This window comes from Mchenga conophoros, linkage group LG18 (genome assembly GCF_057382185.1).
Source record: "Mchenga conophoros isolate Kocher_MC1m ecotype Shallow Benthic linkage group LG18, M_conophoros_male_GT1.1, whole genome shotgun sequence".
In the NCBI taxonomy this organism is placed as follows: domain Eukaryota; kingdom Metazoa; phylum Chordata; class Actinopteri; order Cichliformes; family Cichlidae; genus Mchenga; species Mchenga conophoros.
Genome location: NC_140543.1, coordinates 14449775 through 14475743, shown reverse-complemented (window position 1 = coordinate 14475743; position 25969 = coordinate 14449775). Strand labels below are relative to the sequence as shown.

General features: G+C 38.9%; 2 protein-coding genes across 2 annotated transcripts; both read left to right on the top strand.

The window, feature by feature from the left end:
- Positions 1 to 72: 72 nt before the first annotated feature.
- stam (signal transducing adaptor molecule (SH3 domain and ITAM motif) 1) lies at positions 73 to 12038 on the top strand. Its single transcript, XM_085253759.1, has 14 exons — positions 73 to 434; positions 3195 to 3279; positions 3444 to 3519; positions 3715 to 3810; positions 3936 to 4082; positions 4760 to 4850; positions 5113 to 5308; positions 5637 to 5731; positions 6462 to 6550; positions 6725 to 6812; positions 6968 to 7022; positions 7147 to 7300; positions 7544 to 7665; positions 8149 to 12038. Exons 1-14 carry the CDS (start codon positions 395 to 397, stop codon positions 8378 to 8380), a joined length of 1566 nt encoding a protein of 521 aa, XP_085109885.1. The 5' UTR covers positions 73 to 394; the 3' UTR covers positions 8381 to 12038.
- Positions 12039 to 13666: 1628 nt separating this feature from the next.
- On the top strand, positions 13667 to 19234 carry tmem236 (transmembrane protein 236). Its single transcript, XM_085254479.1, has 4 exons — positions 13667 to 14444; positions 15031 to 15103; positions 15965 to 16088; positions 18321 to 19234. The coding sequence occupies exons 1-4, from the start codon at positions 14191 to 14193 to the stop codon at positions 18947 to 18949; spliced, it is 1080 nt and encodes a 359-aa protein (XP_085110605.1). The 5' UTR covers positions 13667 to 14190; the 3' UTR covers positions 18950 to 19234.
- The last annotated feature ends 6735 nt before the right edge of the window (positions 19235 to 25969 follow it).

Sequence of the window (25969 nt, the reverse complement as noted above, 5' to 3'; positions counted from 1 at the left end):
GCGCTGCAGCCTCACAGTCACATTTTGTCACGTGATCGACATCACCTGACGATGACATGTTATTTTTTTCTATGCCAAGGACAATTGGTGACTTATGATTCATTCTCTCTAGTTTGCAGACAGCACACAGGGATGAACAGTAGTCCGACAGGGAGTGTTAAACTGTAGAAGCTTATAACCGTTTATTAAATACAGTGAGGGCTCCTTCGATTACCCAGAATGCCCTGCTTGTTGCCGTCTGGCGAAGGAGTGACTGTGTGAAAAGAATCAGTTAGCTGCCTTTGATACCCATTAGGTTGTCGTTACTATGCATTTGTATTGTATGAAATAAGAAAAAAGAGGGAAAGAAAATATCTGGGAAAGGCGAAATCTGTTGTCGTCTATACACCAAGCGATGCCTCTCTTCACGACTAACCCCTTTGACCAAGATGTTGGTGAGTAATCACAACTGGAGGCTGTTATTAGCAGGCTAGCTAAGTAGCTGTGACCAAACAGCTTTGTTTGTGTTCTCCAGCTGTGGGCAACATTTCACTTAGCCACTGGATATATATTATTGGTATATGGGTAACGTTTGGTACATACTGTAGGTTGTGTAAACTGACAACCTGAAGCCCATGATATTAATTTTGATGTCTGTTTTGCTTGTTTTTGAGGAGCATAGATGGCTAGCTTGCTCCCCTATCCTATGTGTATATTTAGCTAGCAAACAGCAAGTGACCGTTTGGCGAAAGCATCCTAAACTGGTGATGTTATTCTCGAGATGTATTACGTGTATTATTTAAGTCAGGCCAACTCTTAATGAAGGCGGAGACACAGGCTTGTCATCGGATCACTGAATTGAGTTAGCAAGCCATATCACTGGCTACCTTTATGTATCCCATCTTCTGTTAACTAACCACAATTATGTGCTTGACCTCTCACAGTGAGTGGAAGTGAAAGAGGATGCGGAGCTATGGGAAACCACAGAGTATCGCTGTATTTCCTGTCGTCTCTTTGATCTTTGTCGAGTGGTTAGCCACCTAATTTTCATGTAGAGCGTGTAGTTTTCATATAGATGAAAAATACACAACACCGTTCACTTGCACAGCCCCATACACAGCCTCAAGCCCAAACCCAGCAGTAAATGCTGTTTTGATAAAACAAACCAGCCTTTAACTGATCGTGCTCTTCTGTTCCTGGCTTTTACTACTGTTGTGAGCATCTGTTACTTCACTATACTGTTTTGTATGACATGACAGCAGCCAAAGTGCTTTACAGGCTCACATAGTCAGTCAACATAATGAAAAATAATAAGTGGAAAAAAACGTCAGAAATAAGAATAAAAAAACATTACTAGTCAACTAAAACGGGTGGAAAAAAGACATTTGCAGTGAGTGTGATCAAACCATGAGGGACCTCAGACTTAATTAAAGCAAGTGTAAATAAATCTTTAGAGCTGATTTAAATCATCAGCTGTTGATCAGATTCTTATTTGGGGAAGCAGATTATTCCAGAGCCAGTGGCAGTAACCACATTTGCCTGGTTGCCTTTAGCTTTCAGTCAAGTAAGGGGCACTGAGAGAAGTTGTTGGGATAATGAGTTGGTGACCTACAGACAAAAAAAATATCTGTTGTGAAACTCATTTATTGGAAACTTCACAGACAGCCAATGCAGTTCAACTAAAACAGGAGCGATGAGCTATCTTTTCTTTGTACAAGAGTCAATCAGCTGCGTTTTGAACCAACTGGAAAGCGTGGAATTGGGCAATCCTATATACAGAGAATTGCATTAGACCAGGTGAGATTTGGTAAAGGCTTGGATAACAGAACTGGCTCTAGCAGTGGTTTTCACTTGGTAAAAGCTCTCCTTCACAACATTCCTTTGATTGCTAAAATTCACAGAATGTCTCATAAAAACACAAAGATTGTCTGGTTAAAGGACTATCTGCCTCACTGAGGATGGTTGTGTAGCTTGGGGGTCTGAATAAAATAACTTCAGTTTTTCTTAGTTTCTTTCTTTAGTTTAAGGGTTTGTTTTTGTTTTTTTACATCTGTGATTCCAGATCTTCCAAACATTCAAAGAGGTTCTTTATGGTTTGAACACAGTCAGGTGTGGCAGGTAGATAAAACTGGGTGCCACATAACAAGGATAATGAATTTTGGCTTTCTGTCCATCTCTAATACTTCCAATCTTGTTTAGGGTATATTTAGGGTATATTTTTCTAATGCTTCTTTTGTCAAGAGCAAAAGAAGCAAAAAAAAAAACAACACTTTTTAATGTACTTATTACTTCCCAATTATTTCTTCTACTTCCCAGTAACAGCAACTGATGACTCATGTTAGAAAGCAATGTCAGCTATTTACACATCTTATTTCCATTCCTATGTTTATACTTGGAATACACTTAGCTCTGTAATAGACTGGGACCCTGTCCAGGGCTAACTTAGACTCTTGCTCTATGACAGCTGGGATAGACTCCAGCCCAACTGCAACCCTGAAAAATCAGCGCTGTTGATTGCTATGTGATGCCACTGACTGATGTTTATTATTGGCTAAATATTATTGGCACAACATTCAAGAAGATGTTAAAATGTTGTCAGACAAAGCATTTTAACATCTGTTTAATCTAAATCTAAAATGTTCTTGTTAAACACCTTATCTGCTCAAAATTGCACAAGTGGTACTTGGTAAAACATGAAGCTGCTTCCAAGACCAGAGGAGTCAAACACACAGAGTAGATGCAAGACTAACCATTTCATTTGGAAGGAAAACCCCAAAAACACAATTCTTAAGTGGCAAATAGAACCCACTGCTGATTGAAATGCACTGATCCTTAGATAAACTTCAGGTGAAGTCTTCGCAGCTCATGAGCTGTTAGATTGTGTTCACTGTAGTGCGGTAGTGTTGATGGGGCACTTCTCATATATTGTCAGCCCTTTGTATCTCATCATGTTTATGCTTATGTGTAGAGGAACATAGTAATCTTGTTGTTTTGATTTCTCAATACCAAACATGATCATGAAAAGAGGATTCTCACGGACCGTTTACAACAGTGATTCTTTTTTTTTTTTTTTGTAGGATTACAGTAGCTTTATTACTCCTCTACAGAATTCCCATGTCTCTTCTTTCCCATCTCTAAATACAGTCATGCAGAAAAAATATGCTTTTGCTGTAAAGACTTCTTCTCACGCCGGTTGGTGTTCTTCTTTCCTGCAGAGAAAGCAACCAGTGAGATGAACACTGCTGAGGACTGGGGCCTCATTCTGGACATATGTGACAAGATAGGGCAGTCACGCACTGGGTCAGTTAACTTTCCTCATTCTGAGGCATACCAACACATTTATTTTATATTTTTGAGTTTTGGATCATTAGAATATATATTCAAGGAAGTCTAAAGAAGTTTAAAAGAAGAGCTTAATATAGCTTAACCTTCTCAAACCTTTGAGTTGTGCTGTTCTGTTCCAGGCCCAAAGAATGCCTCCGCTCTATAATGAGAAGAGTGAACCACAAGGACCCTCACGTAGCCATGCAGGCACTGACTGTAAGCAGACTCTTAACAAACAGCCATGTTTTGTTTATGTTTGATAACTTATTTCTTAAATGACACTAAGCTATAAGCTAATAAAGTAACCACATTTACTCTTTTATAAGTGATAAATTACGTATGTCAAAAGTATTTCAGGTGTTTACTTACTTCATGAGGTTCATGAAGAGGATGTACACTTTGTCTTCGCAGCTTCTCGGTGCCTGTGTCTCAAACTGTGGGAAAATTTTCCACTTGGAGGTGTGCTCCAGAGAGTTTGCCAGTGAAGTCAGTAATGTCTTAAACAAGGTGTGTGGTAAATTTCACTTTCTTGTGTGTTGTCCAAATAAGCCACATTAACTATGTGGGATTTCTTCAAAAAGGTTCACTTTTGATCCGTGTTGGCATAAAATGCTTTAATGCGTGTTCTCCAGGGCCACCCCAAAGTCTGCGAGAAGCTGAAGGCCCTGATGGTGGAGTGGGCGGAAGACTTCCGCAATGATCCGCAGCTCAGCCTGATCTCAGCAATGATCAAGAATTTACGGGAACAGGGTGTCACGTTCCCTGCTGTGGGCTCCCAGGTTGGTATATGAGTATGGTGGTTTATACCCCACCCCCACAATTGCAGTGGATACATACCTGACGTAAGTTGGAAAATGTTTACTGTTCAGAATAAACGCTAATATTAATGTGAGAAAAACAAAAACTAGGAAACAGTGTAGCGACTCCTGTTTAATGCTTTACTATCGCATTTCACTCATTAGCTAACAAAACTGAAATGATGTTCGCTCAACAAGCATCATCTTTACCTTACGACAGGTAAGCTAACATAAACATTCCTGTAAAAACATTAATATAAACAAGGTATCAAAGCGACACACTAACTTAACTCTCTAAAACTGACCCACTCAGAGTTGACGTCACAGCTCCAGATTGCTGACGTTTTACATTCTGGTGCACTGCAGTCGTGCTGCTGTGGAAGGAAAAGCTCTGCTTTGACAGTCTGCATTCAACTTTGTTTTCTGGGAAATCCTTTAAAATTCCACGTCGACGTGTTTTTATAGTCTATGTCATCAATTATGCCGACGAATCGTTGCAGCGCTAGTGGTTAAGATCAGAATTTTAAGTTCTGGCTCATTCTATTTGTAATGCTAGTATCTCTCTTGGTTTGCTCAAAATCCATCCCCGTTCTTTTATTCTTTTGAGTCATGAGTGTAAGTCATTATTTATGTGAAGCACATGATTATTGTCTTCACAGGCTGCTGAGCAAGCAAAAGCAAGCCCAGCTTTAGTGGCAAAGGATCCCTCCACATCAACAAACAAAAAAGAAGAGGAGGATTTGGCCAAAGGTAAAGAGGACTCTATCAGATAATCAGAGCAGTGCACAGTTTTTGTAAAGGACTCTTGTATAAAGACTCTTTTTAGTATTCAGACACACATAGAAGTGCATTAGAAGCATGTTCATTAAACACATTTTAACTGTTGTTTATTGGCTTTGAAAAACTCCCCCTGTTATTGTGGATTAATGAATTGCAGATGTTCCACAAGGTTTTCAAGGGCAAACACACAATCACACTCTTGTGATTATCTTATTATCTCTCTTGTGTGCAGCTATCGAGTTGTCTCTGAAGGAGCAGCGTCAGCAACCGCAGACCTCAATGTCGAGTCTTTACCCAAACACCTCCACCCTGCTCTCCTCACACAAGTCTGACGGCAGAAAAGTCCGTGCCATCTACGATTTTGAGGCTGCAGAGGACAATGAGCTCACCTTTAAGTCGGGAGAAATCATCACTATCCTGGACGATAGGTGAACATTTACACAAATATAATCAAGAGCACACAACAAACCAGGACTTTCAGTATATAATAGTGAGCAGATTTCCTGGGACTATGCTACGTTCTTATTTGGATGGCTGTTCTCTTTGAAGCCTTTTTGAAATGCTCTTTAGAAAAGCACAGAATCCATGAACTCAAAAGAAAAATATGTTTTAAACATCACATCTATGTATTCATGCTTTAAAGAGGTCTGGAAATGACTTTGTAAAATGCCAATGAAATTATTAAGGATTAAATTCAATTACTAAAGGCAACATTTTTCTCATAATTGAATGGACTTTTTGTTTTCTTTCTCCCAGTGACCCAAACTGGTGGAAAGGGGAAACATATCAGGGGGTGGGGCTGTTTCCCTCCAACTTTGTCACTGCTGATCTCACTGCAGAGCCTGAGATGAGTGAGTACACACACTTGAATCATTGCTGTTTCTTTGGGAGCCCATTTAGTCCATTAGCAGCATTGCTTTATAGATCTGGGAGTGTGATATCCAGAGAGCAGAGTGCAGTAAGAGACACAAAATAGGTACTGAAAAAATAACACTGCCTAAATTTCTGGGAAGGAGTTCAAGCAGTGTGTGATCAGCACTTTCTCCTGCTGATAATCTTTTCTTATGTACCAAATCTTTTTCTGGTATAATTACAGAGCCCTCTGAAATGCAACATTCATATTCATATGTTGGTATCTTGATGCTCTGTTCTATCTAATTCATTGTTTCCACAGAAATGTGTAGTCTTAAAAATTTATTCTTGGGAGTTTTCTGGCTTTTTCATCACATCCACTTTTTGTTGGTTAAGATAACCTTTGTTGTTATTGCTTGATGATTGTATGGCTTTGTCATATTGTTGATTCTGTGGGTTTGCATACTGGGTATGTACATCATGCTGTTGCACTTCTACTGCCTTCATGCTGTGTGCCACCGTTTCTTGTAATTCGAGTTAAAGAAAAACTTTTATCAGCTCGTAACTTCTATTTTTATCTGATATCTGTTCCTGTGCTGCATGCTTCTATCAGAGCATTACAGGCGATCAAGTTAGTTTGTTCTTATCTCTTACGTTTGCGTTGCTGACCACTGCCACTGTTGTGTTGTTTTTCTCCTGCTGCATCTACGGCTACTTGAAAACCCACAGTGAAGACGGAGAAAAAGACAGTACAGTTCAGTGAGGACATTCAGGTAGAGACCATAGAGCCCGAACAGGAGCCAGTGTACATAGACGAGGTGAGTGCTCTGCTGTGTGCGCTTTCTTACTCAGATCATTCAGATTTATTAAGGTCACAAGTTTCTACAGTAAATAAAAAAATCTCTTCCAGTATAAGATAAAAAACTTTATTACTTCTGGATTAAGTTGTGAAATGATCTCACATCTATCCGATACTTATCACATCTTCTCAGGACAAAATGGACCAGTTACTGCAAATGATTCAAAGTGCGGATCCAACAGACAACCAGTCTGACAGTGTTGAATTATTACAGCTTGAAGGTAATTTTCATTCACTTATTTATTAATTTCTTATGCAAAATATGAGTATATGGAAGTGAAAGAAAACTATTTAATAACATTGTACACATGCTGCATTTTGGAAAAGGTGGATTTCTGTCAGCCAAAGAAAGAGATTTAAACAATTTTTTCATCAGGTGCCTGCAATCAAATGGGGCCCCTCATTGATCAGAAGTTGGAGGATATTGACAGGTACATTGTGTTGATGTGGCGTGCTTTATTCATAGAAATTCAGAACATTGTAAGCTCAGCAGAAGCGAATAACATGCAGAAGGTGTTTGACAAGATATGGATTGCTGATTGTTTGTATCACCAGGAAGCACTCGGAACTGTCAGAGCTGAACGTGAAGGTGATGGAAGCGCTGTCTTTATATGCCAAGCTGATGAATGAAGATCCCGTCTATGCCATGTATGCCAAGCTGCAGAGCCAACAGTATTACATGCAGCAGCCTGCCAGCGCCGCACAACAGGTGAAGTCAATACAAACTTCTTCTTTTTTTTTTTTTTTTTTTTTAAATTTGAGAAGCAGCTACATTCTGAAAGGGAAGTACCAACACTGGGAAGTCTAAGACGCTTGGAAAGAAAAGATAGATTACCATGAACCTGAATGATTGAGAATCTACACAGACAACATTAGGTGTTGTCATTTTTTCAAGGACTTTAAAGCTGATTGAATATTAATATTTACTTTATGTTTATATTTGTCACCACAGGTCTACCCTGGTCAGCCTGCATCAGGTTCATATGCCATGAGCAGTGCTGGGGTGCAAGGCTATACCGTTCCTATGGAGCAACTTCCTCCTGGAACTCCCATTCCTGGTCAACCAGTTCCCAGGTGAGTTTGAGGTTACCCACGGTCCTGCTACAGCACACAGTACAAATACTAAGATTATCAGTTTCCGCTGTTGTTCTCCTCTCTTTTATGTGAGATGAAAAATGGCAAATACATTTAAATGCTTAATTAAATTCACGTTTCACTTATTCTTTAAGTTATTTTTACATATGGTAAATTTTCCGCTGGTATCAGAGGCTGTTACTCAGCTGCAGAACCAGGCTTTCACTTGTTCCAGCATTATAGACGAAGCCTTCTTAAATACCTGAACAACTTCTGGTTTTTCCTCATTGAAATTGAATCTTGGTTTCCACATTTTAAATCAAAGTATTTGCTGTACTTGGAATTGAAAGCAGTAATTTCTCACCATTGAGCAATTCCTTACACACCACAACAGTTCTGTTCTTAAACAGACAGAGGTTTACTAGTGTTAAAATAACTTGATGTAGTATAATATTCACTTTTTCCCCATCATTCTTTTCACAGTGACGTTCATATGTACATGGGCCAGCCGCCTGTGTACACTGCAGCTCCAGGCGGCATGGCACCAGCAGATGTTCAGTCCTACCAGAATCCAGCCAGCAACCCTGGCCCAGCACCATGCACAACTCCCGCAGGCATGACGCAGACCGCAAACTACAGCGCTGCCTCTGGCGTGAGCATAGCACCCTCCACAGATGTCCCACAGGCCCCCTTCTCAGAGAAAGCATTGTTATAGGGCCACCGGAGCTCACTGATATCCTCACAGGCACATATGCACTCTTACATACAGACACAACCACACACTCACAAAAAAACAGACCTGATCAAATAGTTATAGTTGAAAATGTGTTTTTATTGCATAAGTTGACACCAGATCAATTAAAACACAATTTAAACAGAGTAAACTAACATTGGCATGTTTTCTGTTGTATTCAGCCGATATACAGTCAAAGCTGCAGTGCAGAACTTTAATTTCCTTCCTCTGGCAGTCAGAGTAATTAAACAAAAATATTATTTGATTTTCACTGGAAAGCATTAACCTGTTATTTGAAGATTCATGCTGCTGTCAAATGACTGCGCATATGTCTAGCAGACGTTTGACATACTACTTTTATATGGCGGAGTTTACACTGGACTTCCATTTATTTTTTGAAGGAGTTGGAGAGTGTTCATTGTTGTTGGCTTTCCGTGTTTCTCTTGTTTATACAAGCATCAAATCTCACAATACGAAACGCTCTACAAGCCTGATGCCAACTAGATGCGAGTCTTTATTCTTCTGTTTTTGTTTGATTTTGTTGGTTATGTGATTTTTGGCTTGCAAACAGTTTCTAGGTGCAGTCCCATCATCTTCTGGTGGTAGTAGACACTACATCCTACCAGGTGCTAGTAAAATAAGGGAACAATGTATTTTAGGAAAAGAAATAGTTGGATAAACTTTCTTTTCTTTTTAAACAACTATTCAGATAGCCAGAAAGATCGCATCTTTCTTTTTTAGATCTTAGTCTCTCATCTGACTGGTGAACTCTTTTCTTTTTTTCATCCAGAGTATTCAAAGAAATTAGAAGCGTAAATCTACTAAGGATTCAGTTTCTATCTGCCATACGTCTAGCCCAACTCCAACTGCATAGCTCCCAAAGTTTAGCTCTGGCTATTTCGCCACACATCTCACATTTCAAACTTCAATAAACTGCAAAGTTTAGAGAGTTTTATCAGGTGCTAATAGCCTTGACTATAGCAGACATTCATTTTTATGCAAAGGTCCCACACTCCAGCTTTAAATACACAGTTCTGCTTCTCTTACCAGTAAAGAAGTGATCATGGGGATTTATTTAAAGAGCTCACACTACACTGAGTCACAGATATAAAAGTATGGAGCGGCTTTCAGTTTCCATCTCTCAAGCCCGATCACTTCAAATCTAGATTTGATAGCAATACATGCATTCAAATTTTTTCTTGTCACATGCAAAACCATTATGGCATTAATTGCTTTGTATTTATTTCAGACTATTGAACAATTATGGCAACACTGAGTTACAAAACATTTTTTTCCAATTAGTTCCTAGAAGAAAAACTAAAACTTTGGTGCTAAGAAGTTGTTTTTTAGTACATATGGAGTTAAATTTGCATGCATAAAAGGGTTGTTTTTCAGCAAAACAAATACTCTTTAAATATTAGATTCTCTCTTCCAATATTTAATGCTGAAGCTTGACTTCAGAATATGCCATTAGTTTTGTTTTTTTTCCTGTATTATTAAATTTAATAGTTCTTACACAACAACTTAAAAATAAGAAGAAGAAATGTCAGTTTCCCACTTCTAGCTAGCTATTTAAAAAAATGCAATTACTATTTGATCAAGTGTGAAATATATGCACACACACACAAACACACAGCTTCACACCACCCTCAGTACACACACTGAGACTGCACACACACGATGCACACTACAGGCTGGCATACAGCAGCGAATGCACATACAGACACAGCTGCACTACTTGGTTCACGTATCCTGTAGTAGTGTGTGATCATTTTCCTTCATTCACACACTGACATAGAAATAAAATGACAGTGTCCCACAGCTTTCTCACCCACTTAAACAAACTATAGTTCTAATCATGTCTCAGAAAGGGGTGTCAACTTTTTTTCTTCTTCTTCTTCTTTTTTTTTAATTAAAGGACTTTTGGTCTGCTGAAAACATCAGGATACTCTTACATTCTGTATATGTTGTCAAATTTTAGAAGTACTGAAAACTGAAGCCACTTTGTTTTTGGAGAGAAAAGAAAGTAGAGGAACTGAAGCATGCACATAACTCTTGTATATACTGTACTGAACTAGTAGTGAAGCCACATGATGACCTCATGGGTGGAGCTGTATGCTAGCACAGCTCCGGCTGTTTCTCTCAGCCTTAAAGGCGAACTCTGCAGTCGGGATTTTCCAGATGTGTTGAAAGGTGTCGAGCCAAAGAGCACAAAGTGGTTGCAGGGAAAAAGTGTCTGAAAACAAAATGGTATATTTCTTTATTTCTATTCTTTTTGCATTGTTTTTTTTCCTCTCAAAGAAACAAGATTGACTGCTTAATTCATACTGCAGAGTTTTCCTTTTAAATCGGGCGGTTACGCATCTTTTTTGATGGCTTTGCTTTGTACCCATCAGGGGCTGTGTTAGCAAACCCGCACCACAGACTTGGCTACTAAGTGGGAGAGCCCCAGTGTCTCCCCAGTGTCTTTAAAGCATTTCTTTAGTTAGTGTTGGAAAAATAAATGCTTATTTTTTTCTTTTTGTAGTACGTTTTAATTCATGTTTTGATTATTGTTAAGATATTTTAAATGGAGAAGCAGTGAAGGATGTATGTATTCAGAGAATAGATCAGGATATGTAATATTCTGTCTAACTTAGTTGTATATTTAATTGCTTACACAAGAACATGGACATTTCTCTCTGTGTTTGATACATGCTTGATGTACTGTAGGCTCAAATGATAATGTAAAAGCTGACTGAACCCCTCCATGCTTTTCAAACCTGTCCGTTAACACTAATACAGATTCTACCTGAAGGTGTCTCTGATTCTGAATATTCAGAGTCAGGATTTGTAAACGGCTCTTTACCAAAGTCTCCCTAAGCTAAACAGTTAGCGCTATGTAAGTCATTCAAGATCAAATGTACAGGTCTGCTCCTCATATCCTACCGTATTCACCTTATTCTTCATATTTATGTAATTTATATTGCTTCTACTCGGACAAAGCCTTTGGGAAAGAGTTCATGTTTACAAAAACTGACTGGACTATAAAAAAGGAAACTAATTTATCTGTTGTATTTGACATCAAATGATGTTACATGAAGGAATTATTAAGAATTGTTCAATTTCTGGTGAAATTAGTGTGTTGATCTAACAAATTGGTGTCGTTTAAGTTTTTCAGGAGGTACTATGTTTCAAACTTCCTACTTCTCGACACCACTGTGAGATTACAAACCGACTTGTTTTAAGCTCTGTACCTCCAGTTCCTTAATTGAGCGCTAGAAAGATGAGGAATATTTTTTGTTTCTTTGTTTTGTTGCCTTCAACTAAAATCAGGAGCGAAATGGAAAATTAATCTGTTTGTTCAAAGAGGGTTAAAAATATCAAAGTAGCAGCTGTTCTGGGACCATAGGAGCCAGTTTATTGTCACGTATCATCCAAATGTCACATCTTGTTGCACCCCCAGAGTTGGACTGTAACCTGATGTGTTTTTTTTTGTTTTGTACAGGACTGAGATGCTGCCATTTTTTTTTTTTTTAGTTTTAAAGCAACATTATTGTAAAGGTTCCGTCTAAAGGTGTACCCTGCTGTTTGTATGTATTCTTTTAACCATACTTATTAATTGGTATTCACAATAAAACCAGGCCAAATGTACAGAATACTAATGACTTCACTTGGCTTGATATTGTGTTCATATATTTATGCAAGTAAGAGTAGTCCTGATTATCACAGTATGACACACACAGTCTGCGTTATTTATAGGATGATCCGTCCGTCATGTTAAGAAGTATAAACCACCATGAATCAGTTTCACCTGCTTTGGTGTGACTCAGTGTGACAACAGGTGCAGTGATTAGGCAACGACCAAATAACCCCTCCAAAACAGCAAAGACTGTGCAGGTGGTCGATGCAGACTGTTGCTCTCTCCCTGCTGACTGATTTTTCTCTGGTTTTGCTGCAGCTGGTTCAGGTTGCACAGGTAGTCTCCCAGCGCACTGCTGTGTCTCCCAGCGCAATTCCCAGAGTGTGGAGGACAAACCAGGAAATGGGCCTGCAACTGCAAAGAGAGCTTAACAGGGAAGGAGAGGGGGTGTAAACCCAGCAGCAGGACTGGTATTTGTTTGTGTGAAAAAGAGCGCTGCCAGAGTTCTAGAAAATGACCTCAAACAGGTTTATGAAAGAGACTCCATCAGGGTGTCATATAGGTCAATGCTCACAGCTCAGCATCATGCAGCTTGACTGGTGTTTACCACTGACACCCTGTTCTCTTCACAGATGAGAGCAGGTTCATGCTAAGCAGATGTGCCAGATCTGAAAAAGAAACAACACGTTATGCTTTCTAACTGGACAGAAGATGTCACTGACGTTTAACTTTTATACTGTGATGATTGATGCTTTAATGGTTAAGTTTTTGAGCAATTTTGTTTAATTGTTTACTGTTTGTGAGACTTAAGTTTTCCTCATGCAGAAATACCTATTTGGTTGATATAAATTAGACATAATGGACATATCTGTTACAACAGGTAAGACAATATTTTACAGTCTCTGTCCTACATGCCCTCTGCCTTTAACATAACACAATGCAAGGAAGTTCTCCCAAAATTACACAAGCACCCAGGATATTATATTCATATCATACTCACCAGTCAAAGACAGGCCAGCCAAACTTAAACTCCTTAAGCTCCCCCCAAACCCCTCCTACAATCATCCCTACATGATTGAGAAACTTGGAAAAACTAAATGATTATATAGTTTGATTTCCTTTCAGTAAGAAACTAGAAAATTGTCCTCTTCCCTGCCACTAGGTGGAGTTTGGTGTATGTGTAAGCAAGGCTGTAAGCGTGTCACTGTGATTTTAAATTGAATTCAGTTTTATTTATACAGCGCCAAATCACAACAACTGGCTTCTTTAAATGCAGTAGGAAGTAATTAAGTTTTATCTGGTTGGGAATTTAGCGATGGAAAGGTATACCTCCGTTTCAGCTACACACACACACACACACACACACACACACACACACACACACACACACACACACACACACACACACAAATCCATCCATGGTTTTCCAAATGTTAATGCTTTATATATCTAGAATGTATTTCATAACTAAGTAATTTTTCTTTAGAGAAAAGCAAGAACCTAGAAAATCCTTCTTCTTGCCACCAGGTGGAGATCTGAGCATGTCTGAGCAAAGCTGCATGTAGCCTTGCTGCATGTCACTGTGATTGTAACTGCAGTAGGAAACTATTAAGAATAGTTTATGCTCACTATAAAGGTTTATCTGGTTGAAATTTTAACATCAACTCACTGTAAAATTATATCTGCAAACAATGTGTGTATTACTGTAAAAAAACAACAACACATGGGTCAAACAACCAAATATCTTAAGATAACACTTTTAGGATCCCACCTACATCTCCTCTTCGCATAAGGGAATGCAGTGAGGTTCTCCAAAACTACACAAGTATCCAGGATGACACATTCCTAAAAATCCTCCATATTCACCTGCGATGGGCATTTAAAAACAAATGTCACTATTCCTTTTTGGAAGGTGTGTACAATTATAGCTCGGTGTAATCTGCCCCTGTGATATTATAGGATGGGAGATCTCTTCTTTGTCACCCCCCATAAAAAAAAAAAAAGACAAGCATGATCACCTCATTACCTCAGCAATAAAATAATACAGCCTCCAGTGCAGTGTAAGCAATGTCAGTGTGCAGAGTCCAGCGTCTCCACTGGCTCGTTTTTAGGAGATGATTGTTAAAGTCTTAAGCTCTGAGTTCAGATCAGCGACTGGTAATCCAGCACCATGCCCTCGGGGAAGAAAGTCAAGCTCATCCTGTATGAGGTGCTGCAGTTTGCAGCACTGATTGTACCCATCTTTGTAATCATGGAGAGATTTGCCAGCCTCATATACAACGTGAAAGGACGGGATCAGACAGCATACTGGCTCGTTGTGGCGGCTTCTATCGCCTATGTGACCTCTGTGACCTTGCTGGTGTGGGCTCCTGTCAGATATATGACTATTAAGCAGCGGGGATTCATCAGAGAGGTCACGCAGTGGTGAGTTGAGGCTTTTGGAACGTGATAAGTGACAAGCTTATCGTTTTGTGTGTATAAACATAAACCGAGTCTGTGTTACCTTAAAAAAAAAAGAATAAATCACATCTTAAATGTGAAAAGTTGAGTTTACTGAGTAAACTTTAGTTCAGTTCTGTGATTTGCTGCTACAGTCTTAAATTGTCTGGTATTGCAGCTCATCATTTGGTAGTATTTATTGCAACTGAAATTACAGATCAACTATTTTAACTATTAATTATTAGTTTAATGACTCTTCTCTACTAAGTGCTACCCCTAATAATACAACCTTTTAGATCATGTAAGTATATTTATGCCTTAGAAATGAAGTCTTCCCTTACTCTCAAAAGGGAATATAAACCAAGTGAGCATAGATAACAACTGTAATTGAGTGTAGCTGCTGTGTTATAGATTAGAATTATTAAGCTGCATAAAACTGAAAGACTGCTTCAAAGTCTTTTCAAACACAAATTAAAAATCTAAATATAAACTCATGCACTTGTTAAAAAAAGAACAGTTACTCTTCATTATGGGATGATCATTATGTAAATGTAAGCTGTGTTTTTTTCAGGAGACCAACAGCAATGGCATATCTCATCCTGTGCACATTACCGTGCTTTGCTATCCTAATAGCCAGCTCCAAGGTAATGTCACCAAGACTGATTGATCTTGTCACTGAGGAGCACTTGTTGATGTTTTGTTCAGTCATGCTCTGACAGGGTCCTTGAAGAGGCATACAGAATTTGTTGTAAACAGTCCATTAGAGGCCACAGTATTAAGACACTATAATTATTCACTGAGTGAACAGCGACATGCTACACTGCACCACAGAGAAAGAAAAGCATCCCTTCTCACGGACTCACCATGATCTCTTGAGGTTTACTTATTCAATGTCAATCTACAGGTAGCAAGAAGTTGTACTCTTGTACAGTTGTATTGTATTCTTTATTAGGTAATAATATAGTAATGAAGTAAATACTACATGTTTGTACACCTATTGTTTTTGCCATATTGTCAAAGAATTTGTGAGAAGGACTTTGGCAGGGAAAATAGGTCCCCAGTCACAAGACTGCCCTCCCTCTGAGCTATTCAGTAACCTATAGTGAAAACAACAGGTTGTCCATTAACTTAAGGTTTGATGCTATCCCCGACCCTAAAAAGAAAAGATTTTTTATTCCTACATTACACTGTGTCACTTAGTATTTTATTGCTGTTCCAACAAGAACATAAATAAGCACAAAGATGTTTCTCATATTTATTCACCCAGTGTTTCTTATTTTACGGGCGTAAAGATGTAAATCTGCAAGGATAGGGAAGTAAATCCTAATGGGTTCATAAAACTTGGAATGTAGGCGCTTCTTTCTCATTGGAGACAAATGTTACAAAGACTCTCAGTTTCATTTTTTTCCCTCACTTTATCCTTTACCATCCTTTACCAGTGGAACAATGAATGAATACATTCATTGTTCCACTTATGAGTATTTTCTATTATTGTGAAAACACAGGTGCAGGTGGACAGAGGACAGACACTGGACAGTTTCTCTGAGTTGCCAGTTTCCCTGGTGCTTTTCTTCCTCATCTGGGTGGATATCATTGAGAGGATTCGACCCTGCAAACTCATGGGAAAATGTAAGGCTTGAATTCTTCCAAATCTTTTATGATTATTGAATATTTTTGCGTCACATTTCATCTTCTGCGGGAGTGGTTATTTAACTGAATCCATAGACCTTTTGCGCTTATTTGTAACACTTTATTTTATTGGTTTGTTATTTCATTAAAGCAGCACAGACTGCAAGCTAGTTCAGAGAAATATCAGTCACTTCACTCACATCAGATTTCAAATCAGAATCAGAATCAGAATACTTTATTAATCCCGAAGGAAATTAGGGTTACAGCAGGCAGCACGCTAATGGCGCATGCGCACTTACAAAGGAACCTTCTGACCAAACTTTACACAAACATCACATTGGGAAGACATGTCAGAGAGGTAGGCTGATAGGAAAAAAAACAACAAAAATACATAACATGAGGTGAGAGGAGGAGAAAAAAAACTCCACTCAGACTGAGCTCCTAGTGGGAGAACAGTTTGATAACAGAAAAAAACACCTCAGCACAAAAGCACATGACTATCAATACACCATAGAAACACAAGACAAGCAACAGGGGCGGGTAAAGGGTAAGAGAGAGCCAGTGTAGACAGCGCATCCGGTCCTGCAGCATGCCTGCGCTGGTCCAGTCGACCGCCATCTTCCCCGGGAGGGGACAAGCATCGAAGGCGTTTGGAAAGGGAGGGGGAATGAGTGTGTATCAGTGTGTATGGGTGTGTGTGTGTGTGTGTCCAGAGTTCAGCTGAGACAGTGTCCTTCGCCCTGCTAGGCTAAGTAAACAGTCTTCCAGCCAACCCAGGTGGCCTTGTGTAGGATAGGAAGAACAGTCTAAGCACAGTCTGTTATCAGGGTGTTTTTGTTCAGCTCCAGCCTTGAGATCACAGCTGGCGCCGAAGTGGTAGCCGCATGAAGTGATGGTGGTTTTTACTTTAGTGCGAACAACTCATGTGAATTTCAAAGCAGTTCTAACAGTCCGACACTGGTCTCTCAATCTCCTGTTGGAGAGCCGTGAGCTTCTCCATGATGTTATCAAACTTGCGCTCCGTGATGTTGTCATTCTTGTGCTCAAAGAGCAGATTCTGAGAACTTCTCCAAGATGTAATCCAATTTTCGCTCAGAGGTCTTATTCTGAGTGTTCACGGCAGCCGTAAGCTTCTCCAAGATCTTATCCGTGCTGCGCTCAATGAGCCAATTTTGAGAACTCACCATTAGTCCCATTGATTCAATCCCAGCGGGCAGCCTTGTGGGGTTTTGAACAGCCGATTCCACTTTCTTTAATCTTCGATAAGTCAGGGCCAAGCCAGCTCCGATCAGCAAGAACCCTGTTATCATGGTTCCGAATAGGTAGATATCTTCAGCACTCAGGCTCACCCGAGCCCAGACTTCTCGTTGAGAGAAGGGTGTCAATTGCATTCAGGGACCAGATGATCAAATCCATAATTCCTCTTTAGGTTTTTGAGAACAGACTGTGAGAGAGTGTTCCAGGGAAAAGTAATACAAAAATACACAAGACTAGACAAGGATACAAGAGGCTAAGCAGGGAAGATAAGGGGGAGAGGAGAGGAGAAAAAGTCCAACCGCCTTGGCCAAGAGCCAAAGAGGATGATAATAAACACACCCTTCCTAATTTAGCTGTTTAGTCAGCTGCAAAATTTTCCAGCTCTCCCTAATACATCCCTGTACCACTGCTACATTGCGTCAGTGCCTGATTCTGTTTATCTAGACATAGCATTTTCAGTGGGAGAAATGTTTCGTCACCAAGTGACTTGACTCGATTTATAAGGTTGGGGAAACCTGCAGTCAGCTGAGACAGAAGAAACACTTGAATGAGTGATACTTGAAAATGTTTCTACCACTGAAAACTCTACATCCAGATGAACAGAGTCAAGTTTTTGGGACTTTGGTCATAGACTTCCTGTGCATTTTCTAACCAGTGAATACAACCCACCTAAACAGCTGGAGAACACAAGAGCACAAAACATTGACCAAGATGACAAATTCTCCAAATTCAAATCATGTATCTGCTAAATGTACAGTAAGAAGCCTGATTCATGGAAGCTGGACCTTACAGTCTACAGTAAAACCTAACACTAACCACCTTACCCCGTCACATGATTGTCGTTACCTATGCTAAAGATGATTTTTCTTCTCTTATTTTTAAAAAATGATTTAAAAAAAGACAAGTTCTCTTGTTATTAGCTAGTCTTTCGGATAACCTAACTTATACAGAAAAATTTGGTTTTGTCATTTATAGCAGACAGCTTAGATTCAGACTTTGACATATCCGGCCCTGTCCTCACCCACATGGAACCAGTGACCACCGTATCAAGCCAGATGAATCCTGAAGAAGGCCAGAACGGTGTGACCCAAGGCCAACCAGAGGCCAAAAATGGCAGTCCCTCTAACAGATTCCACGATGTTGCCAACTCACCACCAAGAACACGAATCACCAGCACTGCCTACTTGTACTCCTCAACCTCACGCCCTCTGTCGTACTCGGGTCGCCCGAGCATCCTGTGGAAAAGGGACGGAAGGTCAGAAATATTTGTGGATAGTTTCCTTTTCTGGTTTGACACTGTGGAGATGGTGAGAGTGGCAGGACTGCCCTCAGTGTTCTACTCAGGCTGGGTGTTCCCAGTCTACATCCTCGCCTTCCTCTCTACTCTTCGTATGATTATCACACCTCACAACCCCTTGTTGTCTTCTGCTGGATTTGCTCTTCAGGACTTCCCTTTCTTTGTTTTGCGGGTTGCTCTGATTGCTGTGTTTGGCTTTGTAACACCCTTCTTATACCCATTGAAAAATGTCCTGGTAAGCCTAGCTTTTATCTATTTCACATTTCTGACCAGGCTGAAAATTTTTAGACATCACAGCCTGTTTTGAGGAGGAGTGGCACATTCTGTTGTTGATGAAAAAGCCACTTGGACTGTGAGTATTTCGACAGTTGGTCTTCATGTGTGGAGAGCAGCATCAAATCAACAAGATGCTGGTGCTGATGATGGCGAGCAGCATGTTTGAATTTTTCTGGCTTCTAATGCATTAAAAGGACATTCAAACCAAAGTGCAAAAATCATACCGAATTTTGTTTAAAAAACAGGTGTACAGATGGAAGTATAAAGTAAGCCAACTCTCATCTTGATTAAAATATATTTATTGGTGCAAATGTTTATCTGCTTAGTTTTGTATTTTAACTCTAAATTTGTTTACATTTCTTTTGAATAAAACCTTGAAAAACAATCCTTTATGTTGACACTGGTGTATATTCTGTAAATACTTCAAAGCTAATCTGATTTTATTTATTTGTTAAAGGAGACAAAGTTAGGTGGATTGACAGTGGTTTGATGCGCTATATCAGATGAAGAACACATGATTCTGAAGTGAATTCAAAGTGTAATTTTCATTGTGAGGCCCAAAGAGATTCATTTCAATTCAAATTTACTTATATAGTCCCAATTCCCAAAACAGTCAACCCAAGGTACTTTATATTGTAAAGTAAAGACCAATATTATAGAAAAAACCCCAACAAATATATGACCCCTTATGAACAAGGACTTGGCGACAGTGGGAAGATAAAACTCCCTTTTAACAGGAAGAAACCTCCAGCAGAACCAGGCTCAGGGCGGGGCGGCCATCTGCCTGGTTGGAGGTGAGGAGAAAGAGAAGAGAGCAAAGTGAAACAGGACAAAAAGCAAACTATGGAGAGAGCACCAGAGTGTAATAACTGCTAATCATTAAATACAGTAGTGGTATATAAAAGTGAAAATAGAGTTAAAATAGACAAGTAAAGAAGTTCATCATGGGAAGCCCCCAAGCTGCCCAAGCCTATTGGTTCAGTCCAGCTCTAACTATAATGACATTTTTAAGCATAAGCTTAAGAGAGTGTTTATCTCCCAAATTTAAACTAGGAGCTGGTTTTATAGCTGCTTAATTGGTGATCCTAAAGTGACTACTGGTGTGAACATGGGCATGACTGACTGTCTGTATGGTGTTAGCCCTGCGACAGATTGGTGACTTGTCCAGGTGTATTTGGCCCTGCTACAAGTGAGATATTCTTCAGCTCCCCTCACAACCCAGAATTAGATTAGTGCAAGAACATGGATGGACAACCCACTCAAAAATGCAACAAATAAACAAATGAAGGTAAGTTAACTTAGAAATAAATAACTGTTCGGTAAACTTTCTGGGTGTGTCAAGTAGGTGATAAGCATGATGATTTCAGACAAGGTAATTAAACTTGTGATTTAAGAGCTGATGCTTTGTCTTTGCTCGATAAGTACAGTTTTATTATACAGCATACTCACCTGGACATCCTTTATAAAATATCTTGTTTGTTCAGATGGAGTGGCTTACTGCTCAATCTTTGGGAATTTGTCTCAAGAAATTGTGTGGCAGTAATGGTCAGATAATTAGTGCCACAGGGCATCCAATCAAGAATTCTCATAAACAGATGGTTAGTTTGTTAAAGGCAAAAAGTAAAACATCTTAACAAGTATGTGGGCTATCAAGAGCTTCCAAAAAGATAAACACCATTCTTCCAAAAGATATGCTGTGCTTCTAAACATTGTTTGAGCGTTTGATTTTGTTGGGATTTAATAATCGTGGAGATCACAGCATGTGATAATCATTTTCATGGTCCACAAAATCTTTGATGAGTCCTTCTAGGCTACAGCTATTATCCTCATCTGGCAGAAATATCCACACAGACCACACAGATTAACTTCCTCCTGAAGAACGTCTTGCCACTTGGCAGCCATTTCAATATGCCTGTGGGTAATTATTTGCACACTTATTTGAAGCGTTATCTAAAACAGCTTTGAATTCAAAAAGGGCCAAAGAATATTTTACCATAAGTTTTGGGAATCATCAATATGGTTCTTGGCAAATGTTACACAAGCCTTTGTGTTCTTTTTAGTCAGCAACAGTTTTCTCCTTGGAACTCTCCTATTGGAGAGTTGGCAAAGTACTTAAATAGAAGTATAAATACTGCTGTTAAAAAACACTCCAGTAAAAGTTAAAGTACTGAGTCAACTTATTTACTCAAGTAAAAAAGTACTAAAATGTACTCAGAGTAAGAAAGTAAAAATGAGCTCTTTCGAGGATGTTTCTATTTTTGTGCAAAGCTAACTGTGAACCTAGTTGCTATATTAGCATAATGAGAAAATAATATCACTGGACTCTGTGGAAGAGTTCCATGGAGGAGGCTGTGCATTGGTGGCATTTATGAAAGAACCATAACATCCATTACAATAACAATAACATTGGATGAAAGGGAACAACGATGGCTACCTTTTGAGAGTAAAATGATGGCTGTACACCAAACACTGTGGACACAGCAGCAGCAGTTTAAACTTTTAAGATCAATTTTTCCCCTGCTCCCACTCAAGCAGTTGAGCTGTCTCACTCTAACCTCCAACATTGCGTCCCATACACACCCATTATAAACTCAGAAACGGTGACTGGAACTGAAGAAAAAGTATAAAAGATATTAAAAAGATAAATACAACCTGAATAGTTCAATGTCGTGGCTTCATTTTACAGTTTGAATGGTGTCTGTCGGTCAATGTATGTGGAAGTAGTTAGAGTTGAAAGAGGAGTAAGTTGAATGAGAATTTGAATTCTCCCATTGAAAATACACTGTAAATTTTTGTTGAATAAAGTTGAATAATTTAAAAAATATATAAAAGTTAAAAATGAGAAAAATACAAGCACACATGTCTAAAAGAAGAGGAATCTAATGGTGGTTGAATGTTTTTTCTAAGTTGAACAGTGTTAAAGGAGATAGCGTACAAGAAATGTACTGAAGATGAGAAGTAGAAGAACAATACTGTGGATGTTTAATCAGCATCCATACTAATTGTATTGGAGTGGATCTTAGCATCATGGGCTAAAATTCAAATGAATCTCTGCTACACTTACCTAACTCTGACAATGAAACCACAGCCACTGTGCACAACTCACACACTATTCTTTACTTTAAATTTATCACAGCTGAGCAAACTAATGTGTTTATCCTGCACTAACCTACAGAGGATTTTAATGCAACCTTTAAGTAGCAGTTAGTCTACTTCAGTTTGATTTGCAGCATGTTTCACAATATGAAAAAATGACATTTAAACATTTAAAAGCATGAGGACTTACATATAAGCTTTAAATTTCCAAGTTTATCAAATCTCACTGAGCATCCTTACCTTTAAATCTAGCCTTTCTTCTACCTCTTCTGTCCTCTTTCTTATCTTTCTCCATCTCTGAGTGAAGCTCTTTCTTTTCTCTCCCTGTGAAATACAGCAGCTGGACCTTTAGCTAGCAACACACTGTGTAACAAGCTACACACAAACAGTTTGTGTGTTTGCTGATGGTTGTTGAGCTGATAGAAACGTTACATTTGAAATTACCGGCCACTTAAAAAAGTCACTCCCTTTAAAAAAGTCAGGACTAGCTAGATGCTGAATTACCGCAACGTACAGACACCTGCAATAATTCGGGTGTTGTGGCAAAAACAACAACCCCCCCCCCCCCCCCCCCCCCCCATTCCTCTTTTAGCCTCCGACTATGCACCATCCTCTGGTGATAAAGAAATGAACAGGATTGCCTTTCATGTGTTTCTGTTTAGGCTTGGTTTGATGTTTGGAGGCTCGACCCAAATGCGTTAAAGCAAAAGAAACAAGCCTGTTTTAAAAATACAGATATTTGTTTAAAAATGTAGGAAGTAAAAGTAAAAAAGTACTCAAGTTGAGTACAGATACCTGGAAATTATGCTTAAGTACGGTAAGGAAGTATTTGCACTTTGTTACTTCCCACCTCTGTCTATGGATCCCATTTTTGTTCAGCCTTTTTATATATTGAATCATGAACTCTGACCTTAACTGAGGCAAGGCAGGCAAGGCCGTCCTTCTGGGCCTATTTAAGTGATCTGGCAGCTATCAGGCCTGGGTGTGGCTAGTACATTTAACAGTGGAGGTGGGGATAGCTTTTTCCATTAATAAATAAAATTCTGATTTTAAAAAATGCATTTTGTATTTACTCAAGTTATCTTTGGATAACATAAATGTATTTGATGATCTGAAACAATTAAGTGTGGAAAAAAATGCAAAAAAACTAAGAAGTCGAAAAGTCTTGGATTTTATGTGCTGCCTCTTCTGTCCTTGGATGTCACAAATTAGCATTTCCCCTCTTCTTTTGTTTATAGCATGAAGGCATAGCGGTAGTTTATATGGTTCTATGGCTGTATAACTCAGTGGACTGGAACCTTGATATGCATGTGTGCATGTTTCTGTGTGTATCTGTTGTTGTGACACAACAGAGAGCTGTTGTTGGTGTTTACTGTAATCGGCAGTCCTCCAACCGGACAAACCTGACAGAATTATACCCATGGTGCATTTGGTCTTTGTTCCTCTGATGCATGAGCCAGGGCTGCAGGACTAATTGTTTAAGGGAATTTTCAAACCAGCAACTATTCTCGAGTGAAGAAAGGAAGAAATGAATGGATTCAGCTGAATTGCTGCTGATAAATCTGAGCTGTAAATCTGTTGCCACACTAAGAGAGAAGATTTGTTGAAGGTGTTATTAATGATGTACAAATGACAGGGCAATAGACAAGCAGCTTGGATTCACAGTGAGGGACCATAGCTGGCCTGCTTTCATTTACCGGTATGGAAACTAAAATTATCTTCGCTTAATTTCCCCATAGCCACCATCAGCCTACTCTTTAATGATTCATATTATAATCTGCAAGAAGGCATTAGTGCAGCTCGAGTGATTATGACCATGTTGCAATACGTCATGTTGGCAGGATGGAGAGCACTTTTTCTTTCCCTTGTGACATTGGTTAAATGCTCGAAATGATCAAAGCAAAAACACAACAGCCTTGCAATAAGAGACTAAGATCCACATTCATGGATGGAGAGTTCTCTGAGGCAGGCTTTCATTTATTTATTTATTTATCTGCCATCAAATTAACCCATCAAGTCTGCTGAGAGAGAGGCTTTGCAATAATTCTGGCATTTTAAAATTCATATTCAGCACAGTGAAAATAGTTTTTGTTAAGTAGTTTTGTCTGGCTTGAAAGTCCAATTTCCTTATAACAGGAGGAAATAATCTTCTGCTCGAAGAAATATGTGGTCCAGATAGTATACATGGAAAGTTTTTTTTCATACTGCCTCTAAAATGGTGATTTTTTTGGTTGTACAATGTAAAGACATATTCATTTATGATTTTTAATTATGTTTAATTTAATTTTATAGATGCATTTAGAGGATGAATCACAGTTACTTTGACGCCACAGGTCTATACAGTTTCTCTGTGCCTGTGGGTTCTTAATCCAGTGTCCAGAAACATACATATCAGGTTAACTGGTGAGCCTAAAGTATCAAAAGATGTTAATGTGAGGGTGTGATAGACTGGTGACGTGTCCAGTTTGTACCCTGCCTCTTACCCAGTAATATAGGCTCCAGCTAGTATAGGTGCCATCCCTCTGAAACCCTGAACTGAATAAGTCGCTAAGAAAATGGACACGAAGATTCAGAGAATCCTCGCTGTGCCAAAACAGCCAAGCAATGAAGCAATCAAGAAAAACTGGAATTTCAAATAGTTCCATTCATATCTTACTTTACTATCTGCAAATGTCTCTCAAAACTATATCCAAAGACTTTCCTTTATTGACTAGTTTCTGATGCACAAACTGCAAATAAAGAAGTTCCTATTTTACCCTAAATCTTTGTTGAAGCTGTGGAAAGAAAAATCCTGCTCAGCGCAGCTACACAACAAGGGCGTAAGCTAGCTGCATAGCCAGTTATATTTCCTCCCTTTCTGATGCTGACCACTTTTCCATCTTTAGCCCGTGGCGATTACACTGTGTGGATTGTGTTAAACTGCATTAATTTTACCATTGTTAAATGTGCTATGAGTGAGTATTTATCAATTTCCTTTTTTTTAAAATTATATTTTTATTGAAGAAAAAAAAGGGACTTGTTACAATAGAGTGCATTGACATTATTTAGTCAAAAAAAGAGAAAAGGAAAATAAAAAAAAAAACAAAAAAAAACCAAAACCCTTTTTCTTAGTCCTTTTGTTTTACATTCTGATAGCAAAAAAATAAAATTAACTCATTGGCTTGACAATGTGTTACATAATGCAGCATGTTTAACTTATTTGCAAAAACTACATTAGGTACATATAAAGTGGTTAAATCCAACTCCGCCAACACTTGAGGATTGGTTTAATGTGGTTTTCGAAATATTTAAAATGGAAAAATTGACATTCTTTTTAAAAGTTCGGAAAGACAAATTCTACAAAATATGGAATAAATGGATTAGTTTTGTGTCCCCCATCTGCCCTGAATTTAGGTAAGACCAGCCCTGAATTGGTGTATCTTGGTGTATCTCCCATGTATCGTACAATGTCAGGTTGATTATTTATCAATTTCCACTGCTGCTAAACCAAAATAATTCAAAGAATGGATCAACACAGTTTGTCATTTTCAAGTTAACAATTAAGACTGTAAACTAAGAGCGATGAATCTGCTCTTTGCATTTTAATCTCAAAGAATGAATGAAAACTTTGGACTTTAGCCTGGCTTTTGCGTGAAGCCTGGTAAATGTCTAATAAGCTCTGACTTTGGACACTCACGTTAAATCTCTGGTTTGCTCATTGAGAAATATTGCTGAGTCCCATTGTGTCACGCTTTGAACTGGAAATTGTTACATGCATTTGTTTCATCTCATTTGGACTATTGTAATTCTTTGTTTTCTTGTTTATGTAAGGCCTTCTTGGAATGTCTGCAGGTTGTCCAGAATGCTGGTGCTGGGCTTCTGACCAAGTCTTCCAAGTACTCGCATATCACACCTCTGCTGATCAAGCTGCACTGGCTCCCTATTAAATTCAGAGTCCACTTTAAGATCATGACTT

Coding starts and splice junctions, on each gene's coding strand:
- stam (XM_085253759.1), top strand. CDS start 395: ATGCCTCTCTTCACGACTAACCCCTTTGACCAAGATGTTG. Junction 4,083..4,759: donor TCCCTGCTGTGGGCTCCCAG/GTTGGTATATGA, acceptor TTGTCTTCACAG/GCTGCTGAGCAAGCAAAAGC. Junction 5,732..6,461: donor CACTGCAGAGCCTGAGATGA/GTGAGTACACAC, acceptor GAAAACCCACAG/TGAAGACGGAGAAAAAGACA.
- tmem236 (XM_085254479.1), top strand. CDS start 14,191: ATGCCCTCGGGGAAGAAAGTCAAGCTCATCCTGTATGAGGTGCTGCAG. Junction 15,104..15,964: donor TCCTAATAGCCAGCTCCAAG/GTAATGTCACCA, acceptor GTGAAAACACAG/GTGCAGGTGGACAGAGGACA. Junction 16,089..18,320: donor CTGCAAACTCATGGGAAAAT/GTAAGGCTTGAA, acceptor TGTCATTTATAG/CAGACAGCTTAGATTCAGAC.